The 16,220-nt window shown below is 34.7% G+C and overlaps 1 protein-coding gene across 4 annotated transcripts in view; it reads right to left on the bottom strand.

The window, feature by feature from the left end:
* SNX13 (sorting nexin 13) overlaps positions 1 to 16,220 on the bottom strand; it is a 77,648-nt gene that overhangs the window by 45,398 nt on the left and 16,030 nt on the right. For all 4 annotated transcript variants that reach the window (XM_067291614.1, XM_067291616.1, XM_067291615.1 and 1 more), the window contains exons 2-3: positions 7,482 to 7,594; positions 1,937 to 2,039 (exon numbers count right to left, since the gene is read on the bottom strand). In XM_067291614.1, coding sequence (XP_067147715.1) covers positions 1,937 to 2,039; positions 7,482 to 7,594 — 216 coding nt within the window. The remainder of the gene's footprint in view (positions 1 to 1,936; positions 2,040 to 7,481; positions 7,595 to 16,220) is intronic.

Below are 16,220 nucleotides of genomic sequence, written 5' to 3'. Positions count from 1 at the left end.
ACTGTTACTGAAAAGCTCAACTAAACCAGATAATGCTATTTTAGTAGAGTGGTAAGAAACACAAAACACTACTAGAGAAGACAAAGATTTTAGTTGGAGAACAGCTTCAAACAGCATTTACTAAGACAGCTGAAAATAAACACCTTTGTACAACAAAACTTCAATCCACAGACTAGTCAGGGTAGGTCAGATGAAAAAAATGACGTGTTAATAATCCATGCTCACACCAGAAGTCAAAGCACCAAGATTGTGAGGATTATGCAAAGGAAGACATTTTATCCTATTATAAAGGGACCAGAGCATGCATAAATATGGAGCTTAAAGAAGCAACATAATGTAAAGAGGTTTTTAGAGGTGTAGAATAAGTTTAAAATACAGAAAAAATTCTCATAACTCTGCTCTCAGACAACATGAGAGGCATCAACAACATTTCACAATCTGTATATTATAAGCACCAAGGGCTATATAGCAACTCATTCTTTTTAAACTTACATGTTTTCGATATCAAAAACCTATGAAGTTCAGTTTCAGGGAGATCTTACTTGTTATCTTACATTTCTTAAACAGGAAGGACATCAGTATTTCAGGCAACGCGAAAGCAAATGTTAACTATTTGGGGAAATCAAGGACTTTGGGCCTCTGAAAGGAGAATAGGCCCCCCTTAACAGAACAAAATTATTTATCTGCTGACTTGTCCTTTTGCAGTAGTAGTAATAAAGTTTTAAACTTTGTATTTTTCATTTGGATCAGGAAAGACACTCCAAAGTTTAGAACATATTTAAGGCCCAGATTTATCTCCACAGATAAAAAGAAGGCTTATATGAAAAGGCAACTTACCAACTGAGCTACGAATCAGCCACAAAAACTACTTGTGACTAGAAAACATACTGCTGAATCCCAAAATAAATCTTCCTTCAATGTGCTACTGATAAGAGAGTTGAAACCCCCCTTTCACAGATAACATGCAGTGTTGAGAGCCATGAGATAGTTTTGTGACTCCACTGAATACCTGACAGTTAAGAAGGAGGAGAAGGATGTTTCAGTCAAAACAGTTTGAGATTAAGTATCATGACATAACTGGCAATCTTTTGGTGAAACTTTTTTTTCCTCTTCTGAATAGCTCAAACGGATTAGGCCAAGATATATCTAAACTTCTGAACCGCTGAGATGTACAGGTTCATAAACCAAGAATTCCTGGTAATTCTACCTCTTGGATAGTAAGAATTTATTCTGTGTCAAAGAGATGCAGATTTATCCAATTAGGAAGCCTGAATTTAGATCCATCAATCAGAATGATTTGTCTCTTTTAACAAACAAGAAAAAAAGATGACAGAGTGGAAAAGTGGATCCCACTGTTCCTCTGCATTTACGCACACATTTCTGTGATTTCTGCTTGGTCTTAAAGACAGTCAAAGACAAAGACTTCTACCTCCCTGAAGTGCTCTAAATCTAGGCTTTAGCAACTTTCTCATCATAAAGAATCAAAAAGCTGGAGAGAATAAAAACCCGACGATGGAAGAATCCTAAATAGTGATGACAATTGTGTAAAAACAAGCAAGAAGTAGCTGCCACCCAAGCCAAACAAAAATAACACAAAAACAAATAGCCTAGAAAGAAAGTTTAGTAATTTCCTAACAGGTAATATTAACCACTTATATCTTACTCATTTCTCATAGTGAAGCCAGAAACAATAGTGGAAACAAACTTTCTATAAATGCTTAAAAAGCTTGTATTTCAAAAAGGAAAAACCTTGCATTGCACTTTCACACATAGTTTTGCACCTCAGAAACTTGACTCAAAACATGAAAGCTGGAGCATATATCTCAGGAAACTGATACATTTTAAATTCTTACATAGAAAAGGATTATTAATGTTATTCTAAGTTTCAAAGTTATAAAATTTGATCTAGAAGTTCACACCAGTAATCTCTCGTTACCTTAGTGATCCCAACAGATGTACAAGGAAGATACGAATGTTCACACTGCTCAAGGTATTTTTCTGAGTTGTTTTTTCCAAATAAAAGAGTAACCACAAAACCCCTAAAAAAGAAAAAAGAGAGATTAGCTAAAACAAAGTCTTTTTTTCCTTCCTCTAGAAAATATTTCACACCAAGTTAAATAAACTGACAATATAAGATTCTCATTGCTGATTCTCCAAGAAAGATGGTCTTTCACAGTGTAGCATGCTGCTCAAAATCACTGACACAATATCAAGTTTGCAGTTTCTCAGTCTTGTATTAGGATCAGCACCAATTCCTATCACACAGGAGATCTACACAGCACAATCTACACTAGAGGGCCTGCTGCATGATAAGAAATTGAGATGGGTGCCATCTATCTTCATAAATATTAGTGCAATGAAAAAGGAGTACATAGATAAGTTAGTCTGGTTGCATTTTTACAAAGATTCTTTTACTTCAGCACCATGACGAACTAAACTCTTTAGAGATGTATTCAGGCCATTACATTGTGGCATAAGACACACAAGCACAGACCAGGAAGAAACTGATATAGTAATGCTACTGGTTGCATATGCTTAAATGAGAAGAAGTAAATATTTTTGACATGGAACTTATGACAATAAGCCGCAAAAGAAAAAAAAAAAAAGTATTCCTGTCAGGCTGCCTAAGAACAGCTAGCCAAAGAAAAGTCTAGAGGACAGCTGAAGTCAAACACAAGGTTTATTAATTGGTATATAAATTTGACTTCACACATGTCTGGACCAGTCATCTTAAAAGCATGTTATATTATAAATTTATTGTCTTCTTCCCCAAGAAGTCCACAATGATATTTAAATTATGACTTATAATGAAAAACAGTCCTGCTTATTTATGATATAAATGAAGGCATGAGGGAAAAAGTAAGTTATAAGAAGTTTGACTTTGATGCAACAGGAATAAAAAGGAATAACAAATATAGCTTATGACACTAGGACTGGAGGGCAGGAACACACACACCATAAAGCTATTTGAATAAGAAATAGAGGAAAACCTAAAAGCTGTGCAGTCTTCTTTTTTTCCCCAGTTACAATGTAATCAAAGTAGGTAGCCTTTGAAAAGTCAAGCAGGAAGAATAATGCGAAGATGAAGTTCAGTGCTGCTCGGACTAGCCTTGTGAAGGCTGGACATGCATAGCTTTTTAAACACACATTGCAAAGTATGCAGTTGAAAGTGGCCAACTGAGCAACACTTGGGACCCCAGGAACTCAAAGCTGTTCCAGGCTACAAATGTGCTGAAATGATAGATATATATATTTTAATACAGACTGCTCCCTGATACATGACATCCTTACTCACATGATTAGAACAGAAATCCTATCAGTGTGCCTATATTCGCCAGAAATAAGCCATCTGAAGATTTTAATTCCCAGACTGGGAACCATTCTTTTAAGTACTCCAGAGGCTCAGTAATTCAAGTGCAGGGAGATGGTCATTTACACATAACTCCAGGACAAAAAAGTTGAACAAAATAATTATGAGTAACGTAACAATGCAGAAGGAAGAAAATTTCACTTGATACACAGATTGCCTCAGAGCTTACAGCACTGTCTTTACCTACCAGCTAAGTATACTTTCTACAAATGACTGAAGGACGGGGGGAAATAAATAAAAAAAAAAAAAAAAAAAGCTTTAATTACTCATCTGCTCCAGCTGCTTCCAGAGAGCTTTAAAACCCTAACACCAATGGTGCTATTAGCATTATAACTCAGTTCAAGGACAAAAAACTTGCTTGGCTCATTTCTCAGTATTAGCTTCACTATGCTAAATATTAATCAAATTTTTAAAAAGAAAATCATTAAAAATAGCTTCTTCTTTTTTTTTTTTTTTTTAAATAATCTACCACTTAGAAACCTCAGCCTGCTTTTAAAGGAACCAGTTTATCCAAAAGGTAATTTTTGCAGTTTTTAACAGTTTTTAACTTTAAACGTATATTAGCAACTTCTAGAAAGGGGATGTGCCTTCTCTTTTTTTATTCAAAGGACAGAAGGGTTAGAAGTAACTAGCTCTAGATTATACAGCTGTTTTCTTTCAAATGTTTTAAGATGACACATTTGAAGTTAATGACCCATTCAAAAATACAATATCCTATCAAGATAGTTCAAATGTATGCTCATCTTCTTAGATGCCTGTTAAGTATTTTGTTTTTTAACAAGAAATGCTAGGAGCTTCTGCCTCTATATCTGAAATCAATACATTTTATTCTCCGACTTAATGTCTTGGGTGCTTTAGAAAGTATATATAGCCAAACCATCCAGTATAACTGTTAAGCACTTGCGCTGGAAATTCCTGACCAGCCATCTAATTCGTCAAGAACTAGAGGATATTCAGCCCAGTAAAGACAAATCATTTTAGACTTTTTACAGACTAAATTTAAATAACCTACAAGCTCTCCCTTTTTCTGTTTTATTCACTTGGAGAAAAGTCTAAAGATTTTTCCAAAGATTATTGGAAGACCAGCTTTACACAGAAACAGATTAACAGCAGATAAAGATTTATCATTTTCCCCTCAAATCTGAGATGTAACAGCCTCAGCTGAATTCTTTTGGACATCAAAAAGCAGCTTCAGAACCATTCCCAAATTGGCTAGCAATCAGAATCATCAGCACACGCAGCCAGTCACATACATCGGGATGTGAATCAATACTCTTAATTATGATTTTTGAGGACAGAACAAATTCCCTAAAGTCGCAAAGTGATTGGTCGTCCAAGAAATTTCAGTTCTGCCAACATCAGAAGCTAAGGACTGTTGGCAGAGCCACAGATCACTCCCCCCCCCCCCCCCCCAATGCCTTTAGGATTCAAAAAGGGAAGAAGAAAGAGTAAGGAAATAAGCATACATGCTACAAAGAAAAGGGAGATGGTAAAAGGCAGGCCCAGCGCTCAGGTTAATGGGTTTGCACCAATACTTGAAGTAGAGGCAGAAAGTACTTCATGAAGATTCAAACATTGCAACAGTCTTGGCTATATAGGTTACAAAAACAATATCAATCTTTTGCCTCCTGTTTCTGGCAGAAAGAGCTAAATTCCCTACAGTGACAACTTACCAGATCCTGAACTGGAGAGAGATGTACTACAAAACAAAAAAAGCTAAGATTTTGTAAATTAGTCTTGGGAAAAAAAAAAAAGTTAAATAAAAAAAGGCTTTTGATTTAAAACTTTTATTTATATACACAAACAGTTTCAGTATCCTGCCATGCATACAGATAACAATTGTACATTTACTGTAAGTCATCTGTGTAAAAGGAAATACACACGAGTACAGCAAAAAGAAATTAGCACACAACAAAAGTGGCGGCAGAAAGAGATTATGTTGATACAGCTATGGCATCACTATTGTTTTCATTCACAACTTATTAGCATATATTTTAAATATTTAGGTCAATAGTAAAGATGCCACCAACTGCAATTCCACATTTGCTGCTGTCTGAACTGTAAAATGGGACAGAAGTGCGACTCCCAGCTGGTGGAAGTCAGGAACCATTGATACAGCCACCATTTTTAAGCAAGTGTAAAAAGTTAGAAAATTGCTTGCCAAATTGGTAAGAATTTAAAATATCAACATAAAATTATAGCTTAAAAATCCACATCCAAAATTGTTACCTTGCTCAGGATAAGGGTAAGTGAGGTATTAAGGAAGCTACCATAAACATGTAGCAAAGTTAGATTTTTATTTTCTTAATTTATATAATGGTGGTGTGAATACATAATTTCTAATCATAGGTGAAGAAGTTACTTTACAACATTAATATTTGTGTTTGTAAGAGGAATAGGACTAAGTATTTTGCGTAACTTGGTGGAAATTAATTCAAGAAGAATTAAGCAGACAAGAATAATTTTGATATAAACCTATCTGACCTAGTTAGTACTCATGGCTCTGCATACTGAATATTAAAGCTTAAAGTACATGTCACACTTCGCAAAAGATTAACAACATAAAAAAGGGCCAGATCACAGCCTTAGCCAAAAATATTTGTACATTAAACTAAAAAAGTAATAGCAATCTACTGGAAGGGCTAAGATTTAATATCTACCTACATAAACAAACACATACTAGGAAGATGGATACAAGTTCTGCTTTAATAGATATACCACCACAAGATGAATTTAGCCTTGAGAAGATCAAATGTACATTGACTACATTAAAAAAAAAAAAAAAAAAAAGCAGCAAAGGAAGCATAGCAAAGAGATCAGAGCTGGCTTGAGAATGAGCACGCTAAGACACCAGAGACAGGCTCACAGGGACAAACTGTAGCTGATTTGAAACATACCCTATAAGAAGCTCCTTTGTCTGTTAGCTTTGACAAGCCAAGCAATTGAAATTGAGCACGAAGGAAGGTTAAGCATCTAATTTTTTATTAAATCTCACATTATTTTTCATATTGCCAATACTAAAGATGTAGTAATACAAAATAGAAAACAGAAGAACTTTGTCTCAACTCAACAAGACAAAGGCATTTACTTAAAAATTAGTTTTCCTCTAACCAAATCCTCATTCTAGTAAATTGGCTATTATGAATTCTCAGAAATAGAATTCCAAAGTTTAATACAGTTAAAACCTGAGCACGGAGTCTCTAATTCTAGCCACTAAATTCTATTACACCTTTAAATATGACATACAGGTATACATTCTGTACTACATCTGATAAGAAGGCTAGGATGGTTTTTCAAAGAGAAAAATAAAAATACTAAAGGTAGCCCAAATGTCCACTTAGAAGTCAGGCAGGATTTTGGAGAGCCAAGAAACATTACTGTGCTGTAGATAACAGACATATGTGTGAGAGAAAGTAGGAATATCCCACCAACAAATTTAGAGTGACATTAAAAATAAAGTTACACAAGTTATAAGGCAGGCATTATAATACCCAGTGTAATAACTGTGTTAAAGACAATAAAAACATCACCTGTTTGCTCCCTTCCTATCTATAGATAAAATAGCTTGAAGTATGAAATGCCTATAGTTGCTGAACTGATTTATCTGCACAAAATGTAGCCATGTATACACTTATCGTTTCCATACACCCACTGGTTTTCTTCATGAAAAAAGTGACATCTAAATGTATATCTTATGTAGGAAAACAAGATTGTGATAAGGAAAAGGGACATAATAATTATGTAATAAATAGCTGGGGAAAAAACTGATACAGTAACAGAAAGTAAAAAACAACTGAAGAAAACATTGTTATGTGAATATTTGTCCTCTGATCATCATATTACAAATAGCTACTAATATTTTTTCCCACACCAGAAATGTTTTGCGTTGGCAAGGGTAGTATAAGCAGCACTATTCAACAGAAAATTTATTTTGGTTAAATTTGAGATGTCAAGAAAAAAAAATTGGCTCATAAAGTAGGAGACTCTCAAATATGAAAACATCTATTACATTGAAGTTACTGCAGATTTTTGGATCAAATTTTCTGCTAATACGCACATTATAGTTTTACCTTCATAGGAAATTATACAAAACACTAAGTAGTATACTTACCCACCCACAAAGCAGAGGATATAAAACGCAAAGTAAAATATAGCGAAGGGTCCAAAAGTTATTAGAAAAAGCACAACGCCAAGACTTCCCCATCCCCATATGGAAAGACTGGTCTGAAAACAAGAACACACAGAAGAACAATTAATATGGTATCTGTAAAGTTTTAAATTCTCCAGAGCAGTATTTGTAGTTTCTTAAAATCTTGATACATTTTAACTTGATATGAAATAGAAATTTTGTTTGATGAAATAAATAAGTTCTTTTTATTAAAACGGTATTTTTATTAACTAATATGTGGGCTAGTAGTCCAGTTTAACCAATATTTGAGTATTTTTCTTTCAACTATTAAGTTACCAATCTCTCACTTCGGATGCAAATATTACCCTTTAAAATGTCATTCCCTTTTCTTCTCTGTTCTCATTTTTTGCACTTTGTTTCTTGAGATCCCTTTTTTTCTGTGAAATTCTCCACTACTTCCAAGAAAAATGCAGACTTTGTAACAGAATGGAAAGAGATTAATACAATCTTGTTTCCACAACCAACTGTGTAATCTTCAACAGACAAGCAATGCCATTTCTTCATTAGATCAAAGCAATTTCAAGACCAAAAAGTGTCCCTGTCTCCAGTCAAGCCATGCACTGGTCAGCAGGTACACCAAACATTTGATACAAGCTTACCTTTATTTTTTTCTTAAAATAAAAGAGGGAAGCTTAAGAAACTCCTTAATAAAACTAACAAATTATCAAGAGTGCTCAAACAATTCTTCAGATTATTTAAATACAAGTCCATTAAAAAAAAAAAATTTAATATCAAAAGAAAAAGAGAACCTGGAAAAACTTTTTTTTCAATGTAGGCATTATCATGTTTGTAGGAAACAGATTTTGCTAGTTTGCTCAGCAGACAGGACTGATATTTGGTGGGGGAGAAAAAGGTTTTTTGAAAAAGCATTTTGTGCAGCTGGAGTCAACTGCTAGAGCATCTGTGGTTTTTGGTTTGTTTTTTAAGATGGAAAATAAGATTAAAGTATTTTAATTTAGTAACTTTCACAATCTTATCAAATACTTTTAGGCCTACAGCTGTACTTTTCACCTCTGCTTCAAGCCATGATGGGATAAATATATACTAAATCAGTTCTCCTTAAGGCCAAGTCTTACATCCAACTTCAGATTTACTTATAATCATAAAAAAATCAAGTATGCTATTCCATTACTCTTTTGTACAAACAGGGCTTTAGCGTTCGCAATTAGTTTTTAAATATGCTTATGCATATGTTTATGGCAGACACTTAATTCCTGTAACAAACAAATTATCTTGCACTTACTGTCATGGGAATTTGTTTGTACACAGTTAGGATCACTTTTGTCATGTTTATCAGCAAATACCTGGTAAAAACATCTCTCTGCCTTCGACTACATCCACAACTTCATTCTAACAATGAACAACTTTCAGCGACGCTTTCAGAATTTTCTTTATATGTTAATATCCATCTCCTTCTCCATCCTTCAAAGATTTCCACTACAAAAAAAGTAGTTTGAATTGTACAATAAAATAGGAAAAGGAGTCTATTCTTACTGGCATAGGAGAACAGAACAAATATCAAAGGCTATTAAAAAAATGTGTTTTCGATCACAGATAACGTAACATCATTATCTGCTTTTCATGTCTAAGGAGTAAATTAATTCTAGGATGACGCCTTACATAATTCAGTAGACAAATCTTCACCTGCTCTAGCAGATTCAGCAAAGGTATGAACAAAGCAATGAGATTCAGGTTACTGTGCTGATATAGGTTACAGTGCAAACAATATATACATTCAGGATAATCTGAAAAGCAAGGCAGTGAAGACTGGCCTGAACCAAGCTACAGTAGTTCTGGACTTTCACAATGCTGCAATGCAGTCAACAAAGATTACATAAATTTAATTCAATCTAGTCTATAGTGCAATATGGAAAACATGTTTCAGCCAAGTCCCAAAAGCGTGAAACTGATGATGACAAGTATTTATAGGCCACCAAAACTGTTCCAGCTCTAATGTTCTCAACTTTTCTTTTTTTGTTGTCTAATTTATGCCTTTCCTACCAGTGATCAAACGACACCCTGATGGAAATTCAGACAACTGCTATGTCAACAAGTAACACTATGGAAGTATTTAAATATACTCGTCTTGCAGTTTAACATTTAGAAAATAAGCAGAGATTGAACACCATACTTGCAGGGAGCTCCTTTTTAGTTTTTAAAATGGAGGAGGGTAGAAGCTTAGCTACAATTCTTATTTCTTTGAAGGATCTATTTAGATTTCATGTTTCCACTTTGGGCATTGGATTCAGAAAACGAACTTCCTGACAAAACAGATTTAAGATTTATGGACAATGAAAAGTAATATAACATAAGGCTCCTCCACAAAGCAGCCTCAGTTCTTTTCTGAAAGCAAGACATGAGGCTGCCCAAAACCAAGATCATAGCTTTAAGGAGAGCTGTTTCACAAATGTAAAGGGTAATCACCATAATAAAGTAGGAAGAATTTAATTATTCCAAGTTTAAGGTATATTGAGATGGAATTCTATTTTCTTCCTGATTAGTGTCTTTCCTACTTTGTTCAGTCCTCCCTGTAGCTAGAAAGCTGGATCTCTTAACAAAAAGGCAGCCCTAAATACAATATTCCCATACTCTACCCAATAAAACGTTCTCTCAAGCAAGGTATTTACACTATTCTGTCATCTTGAGTCACACACTGAAGAGAAAGAAGCACCTCTCTCCTTACAGTGCAAAGTCTTTAAGACTGTGTGAATTAGAAACTTTTGAAAAAGCTTATGTTCTGCAGAAAATCTGTCAGAGGCACTGTAAACAGAAGGAAAAAAACCATCCATTTCTACTACTGAACAAAAAGCACCATGCTTGGATACATGCATAGCAAAATTTAGGTCCAACTTGCAAGTGTGGGAATTTTGCATCAACTTTGAGGAATTAAAACTTGAGACTATATTCAAACTATTTGAGAACTAATAGCATCTGAAGTGCCCTCTATCATTTAGTAGTCATCATATTTCAGACTCCTCTACTACACCACCAGTGAAGTATACAGTGACAATACATAAACAGTTCAGAAGTCAGAGGTTTCTTTAAAAGTAATTGCTATGTTTCTTTTCATATTATCCCATTACAAATAAAATAATTTAAAATATAGTCAGTACAAAACAAATATCTTTCAGTTCATGTTTGGCAGCATAACATAAAAAAATATATACAACCCATACAGTTAAAATGCTGAAGAACTGTGCTATGACAAATAAAAATTCTTGGTCATAGTGAGTAGGTGATTTTGTTGATTCATAATAGTAAGTAAATGCAGATAAACTGTATTTTCAGGGGAAAAGGAGGGCAAGTGATGGGACATTAATCTAAAGAAAATGTGGCAACTACAACAATAAAATGACATGAACTTCCATTAGAAGTTTACCTTACAACATGTAAAGAAAATTCCTCTAATTTATGTCCCCAGAAATACACTTGTTTTAAAACTTCTGCAGAGTACTACAAGCAACAGGGAATATACACACAGAAGACAATGATTAGTTGTTTTTTTTTTTTTTAATCAAAAAAATCAGTATATCAAAATATCAGGATATTTAATGGTACTATTCAAAAAAGTTTAAGTTCTAAATGTGGGATAAACATTCTACCTGACTTAACAAAATTCATTAAACTGGATAGCAGGATTTGTATTCAGAGTTGGATGAAGGCAGAATTATCAAAGAAAGTTCTTATTCTAATAGATAAAACAGTGACCTTTTGTCCTATGCTCTATTTTTGCAATTGAGCGTATGGCTACAGAGATTCAAATCTCATTTGGTATTTTAATAGGATTTCTTAAAACTTGCACAACTTGGTACACCATACTAAGTACAACAGATACTGGCCCAATTCTTGCATGCTTCAGATAAGTGGTGTATAATCTTACTAATTCAAAAGGCATTCAAAAGGATCTAGTCATCAGAACAGTCCCATTTCAGCTGGCTGAAAATAAAATTTCCCTTAGTGCTTTTCAAAAGGACTCTACCAATACGACTCACAGACAAAACTGAAGACACTGTTTAAATTTCCTTTTAAAACACTACGACATTAAAATCAGCTATTAAAAGCAAGGAAAGTCCAAACATTATACTAATTTAAGTTCTGCAGCACTTTCTATTAAGTTTGTACTAACCAAATGCATACTACGGAACTAGTTAGAGTACTTAAATTCAAAATCCTCTACCTAAAGTCAACCAAATGTTGCAGGCAAAGTTTTTTGTTTGTTTGTTTGTTTGAAGATAGTTATAAGAGATTTACAGAAACTCTGTCTAGACTTACTAAAGTTAACTGTAAGATGAATGGTTGTCATTCCTGACAGAAAGAACAAGCTGGTCTTCTGAAGAGATGGTATATGCTGGCTTTGAAGTAGCGGATATCCAGACCCTTTAAAAAAAGCCGATATGCCTTATGCTGGAAGGGCAAACTTCGTAACTGAACTGTCATACTACCAGCTACTGACTTTCCAGACAGCTACCTAGACTCTGAGAGATACTTAGGGCATTAATCCTTCAGCATACATGTGTATATATATATTGTATGTGTATAAACATGCTCGCACAGGGAAAGGATCTTTATTCCAAATCACTAGTGGGTTCCCCCTCATCAGTTCTAGCCACATTTGCACTAGTACACACACCACAGGTCAGCCCCACCATCACCACTTCTGATCTGTCATGTCCAAAGTCATATGAAGAAAAATTTCTGTACGGTATTGGTAAGATCATACACACAAAGAGCTAACATAGCCTCATATTTCCACTTAATAGTTTTCCTCTCATGTTATGGGCTTGCTTTAACAAATAAACGTTAAATACAGTGAAGGGCTGGCAGTAATTTAGTATGCACGCAGGTTTCCATATTATGATTTACTAGTTATGAATTAGCTAGACCATCTTGCAGTCAAATCAACGGGAGCCTGGCAAGGATTCAATGTACCAACAATCACAACCATAGCAATGAGTTAACCCAGTGACAAATGTATCTATGTCTTACTATACTTCAAAGTAGTTTCAATAGGTTTCTTGTTCACTTAATCCAGCTGATGAGCTTTCAGAGCTTTGCCTCTGTTCCATCCTTAAGCAAAACCCTCACCCTTGATACGGCTTTCACCAAAAAGATTATCTGAGGTAAGTATAGCCTTGCTCTGTTGGGATTTGAACTGGTGCTGTCAATTTTGGTTTGCAGCTGCAACTGATAGATACGTAACTGTTTCTAGTTTAGAGTCAAATACTGCTACTTCAGCTAACCAGCCTCTAGATACTCCTTTTCTCCTCTTCCCCTTTGCCACTAAGCAGCGGACACTCTCTCCTTCTTGTGAAACCCTGGATGCTACTTCACTCCCACTCCAATCCAACCTGTTCCCAGCACTTGGCTCTCCTCATGTTTACGTGCGTGTGTGTGTGTGTGTGTGTGCGCGTGCGCGCACACACACACACAAATTGTGGTTTCACATTTGGTGACAGGGTCCATATGGCAGGGTGGGGGAAGGCACAACATTAAGACAAAAAGGCTGGGCTCTGGAATCATCTACCTGTCAGTCTTAAAACTTCAGCAGAATTCGCCTTAAATCTCATAGCTATAGTATCTGAAAGGCCTGTACAACTTCTGATGAGTCATTTGAGATTGTGTTTAAATGACCCCATTTCAATGAGCACATTATTCTGTTGCAACCACTAAATTAGAAAATAAAAACATGCTTCTTTACTTGCTTCTTTAAAGTGTGAACCGCAAGTCTTTCCCTGTGTACATCCAATTACGTTTCTCCACTGACATTTAAACAATGGCATTAGCTGACATTTCTCTAACTAGACATTGATAAGCAAACTATTCTGTCATCTGGGTAGTTTAAACTTTTTTTTTTTTCTAAATACTGTGTTTTGCCAAACATACTTAATGCTACCTGTGGGCTCACATTAAAAAATAAAAATAAAAAATTGTCAAGGATTGCATATACAGCAGATGTCAAGTTTAATTTTCTGTTAATTCCACACGTCTGCCTTTTAATGTGACTTCCAATTTTGAGTGTAAATGGAATTTGTTCACCTATATACCTTTCTATAATTAAGGCAAGTGTCATTTTTGTCAAGTGATTAGGAACATTATTTTAGGATTCAAATTACTGTCTTCACTAGTGTGACAAGCAGAATTGGAAAGCTGTATTAACTGGAGCAACAATTTCATCTACAGTGAAATTGTTATGCTACACTGCTAGGAGAAATATTTAACAAGTGTGAAATAAACCATTAACATCTTTGTTGTTACATTCTTACTATATGCCAAAGTTATAGCAACCAAGTCAAAGCCATGTCAAGTGGAGTTTCAGAACTATTCTTTCTTCTTCAGGTCTATTCTTTTAACTTCTTCTTCCTTCTTCTTCTTCCACACTTTTCTCTCCTTCCCCCCAAAAGATGAGGCAAAATAAAATCCTAAGATCCATTCCTATTTCCAGCTATGTAAAAATAATTGTAGTGAGTCTAAAAAACAATTTATTGTAGCACTCACAAGAAAACTCTTCAAATTTTTTTTAAGAAGAGAAGAAATTTTATATAGTCTATTTTGCTTTTATTGATCTAAGTTTAGTTTTATTTTTTCCAAAGTAAGCCTAAAATACTGAAGGATATAAATATAAGTTAATCATCTTTTAAATAAAAAGTATTAAGCAATTATCTTGGATGTCAAGTTTAAGAAGTCAAGCCACCTAACAATTTCTTCTGAATAATTGCAGTATTCCTGTTGATCTCTCCAGGTTACACAGGCTGAAAACTGCTAAATAAGAATCCATCTGTCCTCTCTTTACCTCATCTCGCCCTTCGCTGCTCAACAGATGCTTTGTATGTCAAATGGTTTAATGGACTAACAATTGGATTAATCCAAGAGCAATAATGTCTAACTGTAGTTAGCTTGGATTTTGCTGCTGCCTCTCACACTGCTCAAGATAGAAAAGCTTTCGAGATCATTTTCCCCTACCCTCCCTCACACTTACATAAGCTGGTCTGACAAAGCTTGTATGGACAGCTAGTAACTTTTGATTTATATCCTAAAACCACAATTACTGCACTGTTTCTACAATTCATAAGCTCATTTTTAAGTGTGAGCCTTTAAATGAAAATATATTTTAACATGTTCATGAAGTGCATACATACTGTACCTTTAGTTTAACACTAACTAAAAAGTTTGGAAGCTGCTTTGTACATTTTATGTCAACTTCAGTTTTCATTCAAATAGAGATCAACAAAATCTATTACTGAAATAGAAATGGACTCTTTGTTATATTCAGATTATTAAGGTAAAAATGGCAAAACTACAGTCTAATATAATCAATTTGTGCAATAAAGCTGATGAAGAAAAAGAACCGTCTTCTGACTAACACTGGTAATTGCACTGCCAGAAATGGTAAATATTTTCAACGTCAAACTTAGCTCGCAAGCTCAAAAAACAGAGTATGAACTCAGCCTGGGAGTCAAGAGTCCAGCTTTTTTCCCTTTCTCGCACGTGCTCCACCAGCATTACTGATAACAAAATGAAATTATGAAGGTTTTTTTAATTTGTTATTAAATTAAACAGTCCTTTATTTTTCCTAACAGCACAAATAACTTTTTTATCGTGCAGGAGAACCAACAGAATGGGAAAGGAAACTTCATTTCATGTAATTTATTTTGAGAGTGGAATCTAACTGGGGAGGCGGGGAGGAACACACAGATCACCTCCACAGAGGCACAGACACACACCCCTTCTAATCACATGCTTGCATTAAAACCCTAATTTAAAAGGATATGGGGTTTTGGTCATGTTTAGAGGAAGCACTTGAACATCTTGGAAACAGGAATGGAAATAGGAGATACAATCAGTTTCAGCTACTTTTTTAAATCTAATAGTAAGTGACATACTTCAAGTCATTTTTAAGTAATCCTTTAACTTTATAACAATCCACACCAATAAACTAACTTAGATGCAAGTCAAAAGTACAGAACACAGACAAGAAGAATCAAAACATGTTGGATCACCTTAGCTACATTCTACCCCTTTATGCGAGACAAAAAAAATAATCCTTCTAACTCAAGCTTGAATTCAAGCCACTGAAATAAGCTTATACTATACTAGAACTGTCCTACATTCAGTCTCTGGATAAACAGATTACATCTATTTCAGGTTCTGCTAGTGCTTTTACTCTGGGAAGGGGCGCGGGGGAAGCCCCAAGAATCTTTATCAATTAAGAAGCCTGTTTTCTTAAATCGCTAAAAATAGTGATGTGACATGTTCTTTAATCAAGAAACCATGTTACTGCATATTTTGTTCCTGATTTATGGTTAATCAGCATTTAGGCTTTTTACCTTCTTGCCTAACTTCCCTGCAAGGAGTTACTTCAAAGTTCATTTCAGCAATTTTTTTTCTTTCAGTTCTAAATCTGATCCTACTAAATGAATCCAGAGATGTATCAATTCTGTTCCTGGTACAATTTGCATCCCTTAAGATTCTCAAGATTTCTCTCAACAACAATCAGCCTCTCACCATAACAATCAGCTTTAGTAGACCATCTCTTCACATCCTATCTACTTGAAAACTTGCAGGCGGAGCTCAGGGCTATCATAGAAAGTCACATAAGGCATGTTTTTAAAAAGTTTTCTTCAGAAGTTAACAGCTATGCTTTCTGAAGATAAAATTTCATTA

Source organism: Apteryx mantelli, chromosome 2, assembly GCF_036417845.1.
Source record: "Apteryx mantelli isolate bAptMan1 chromosome 2, bAptMan1.hap1, whole genome shotgun sequence".
Classification (NCBI taxonomy): Eukaryota; Metazoa; Chordata; class Aves; order Apterygiformes; family Apterygidae; genus Apteryx; species Apteryx mantelli.
Note: the sequence above shows the minus strand (reverse complement) of the source record. Positions and strands in the feature narration are given on the sequence as shown.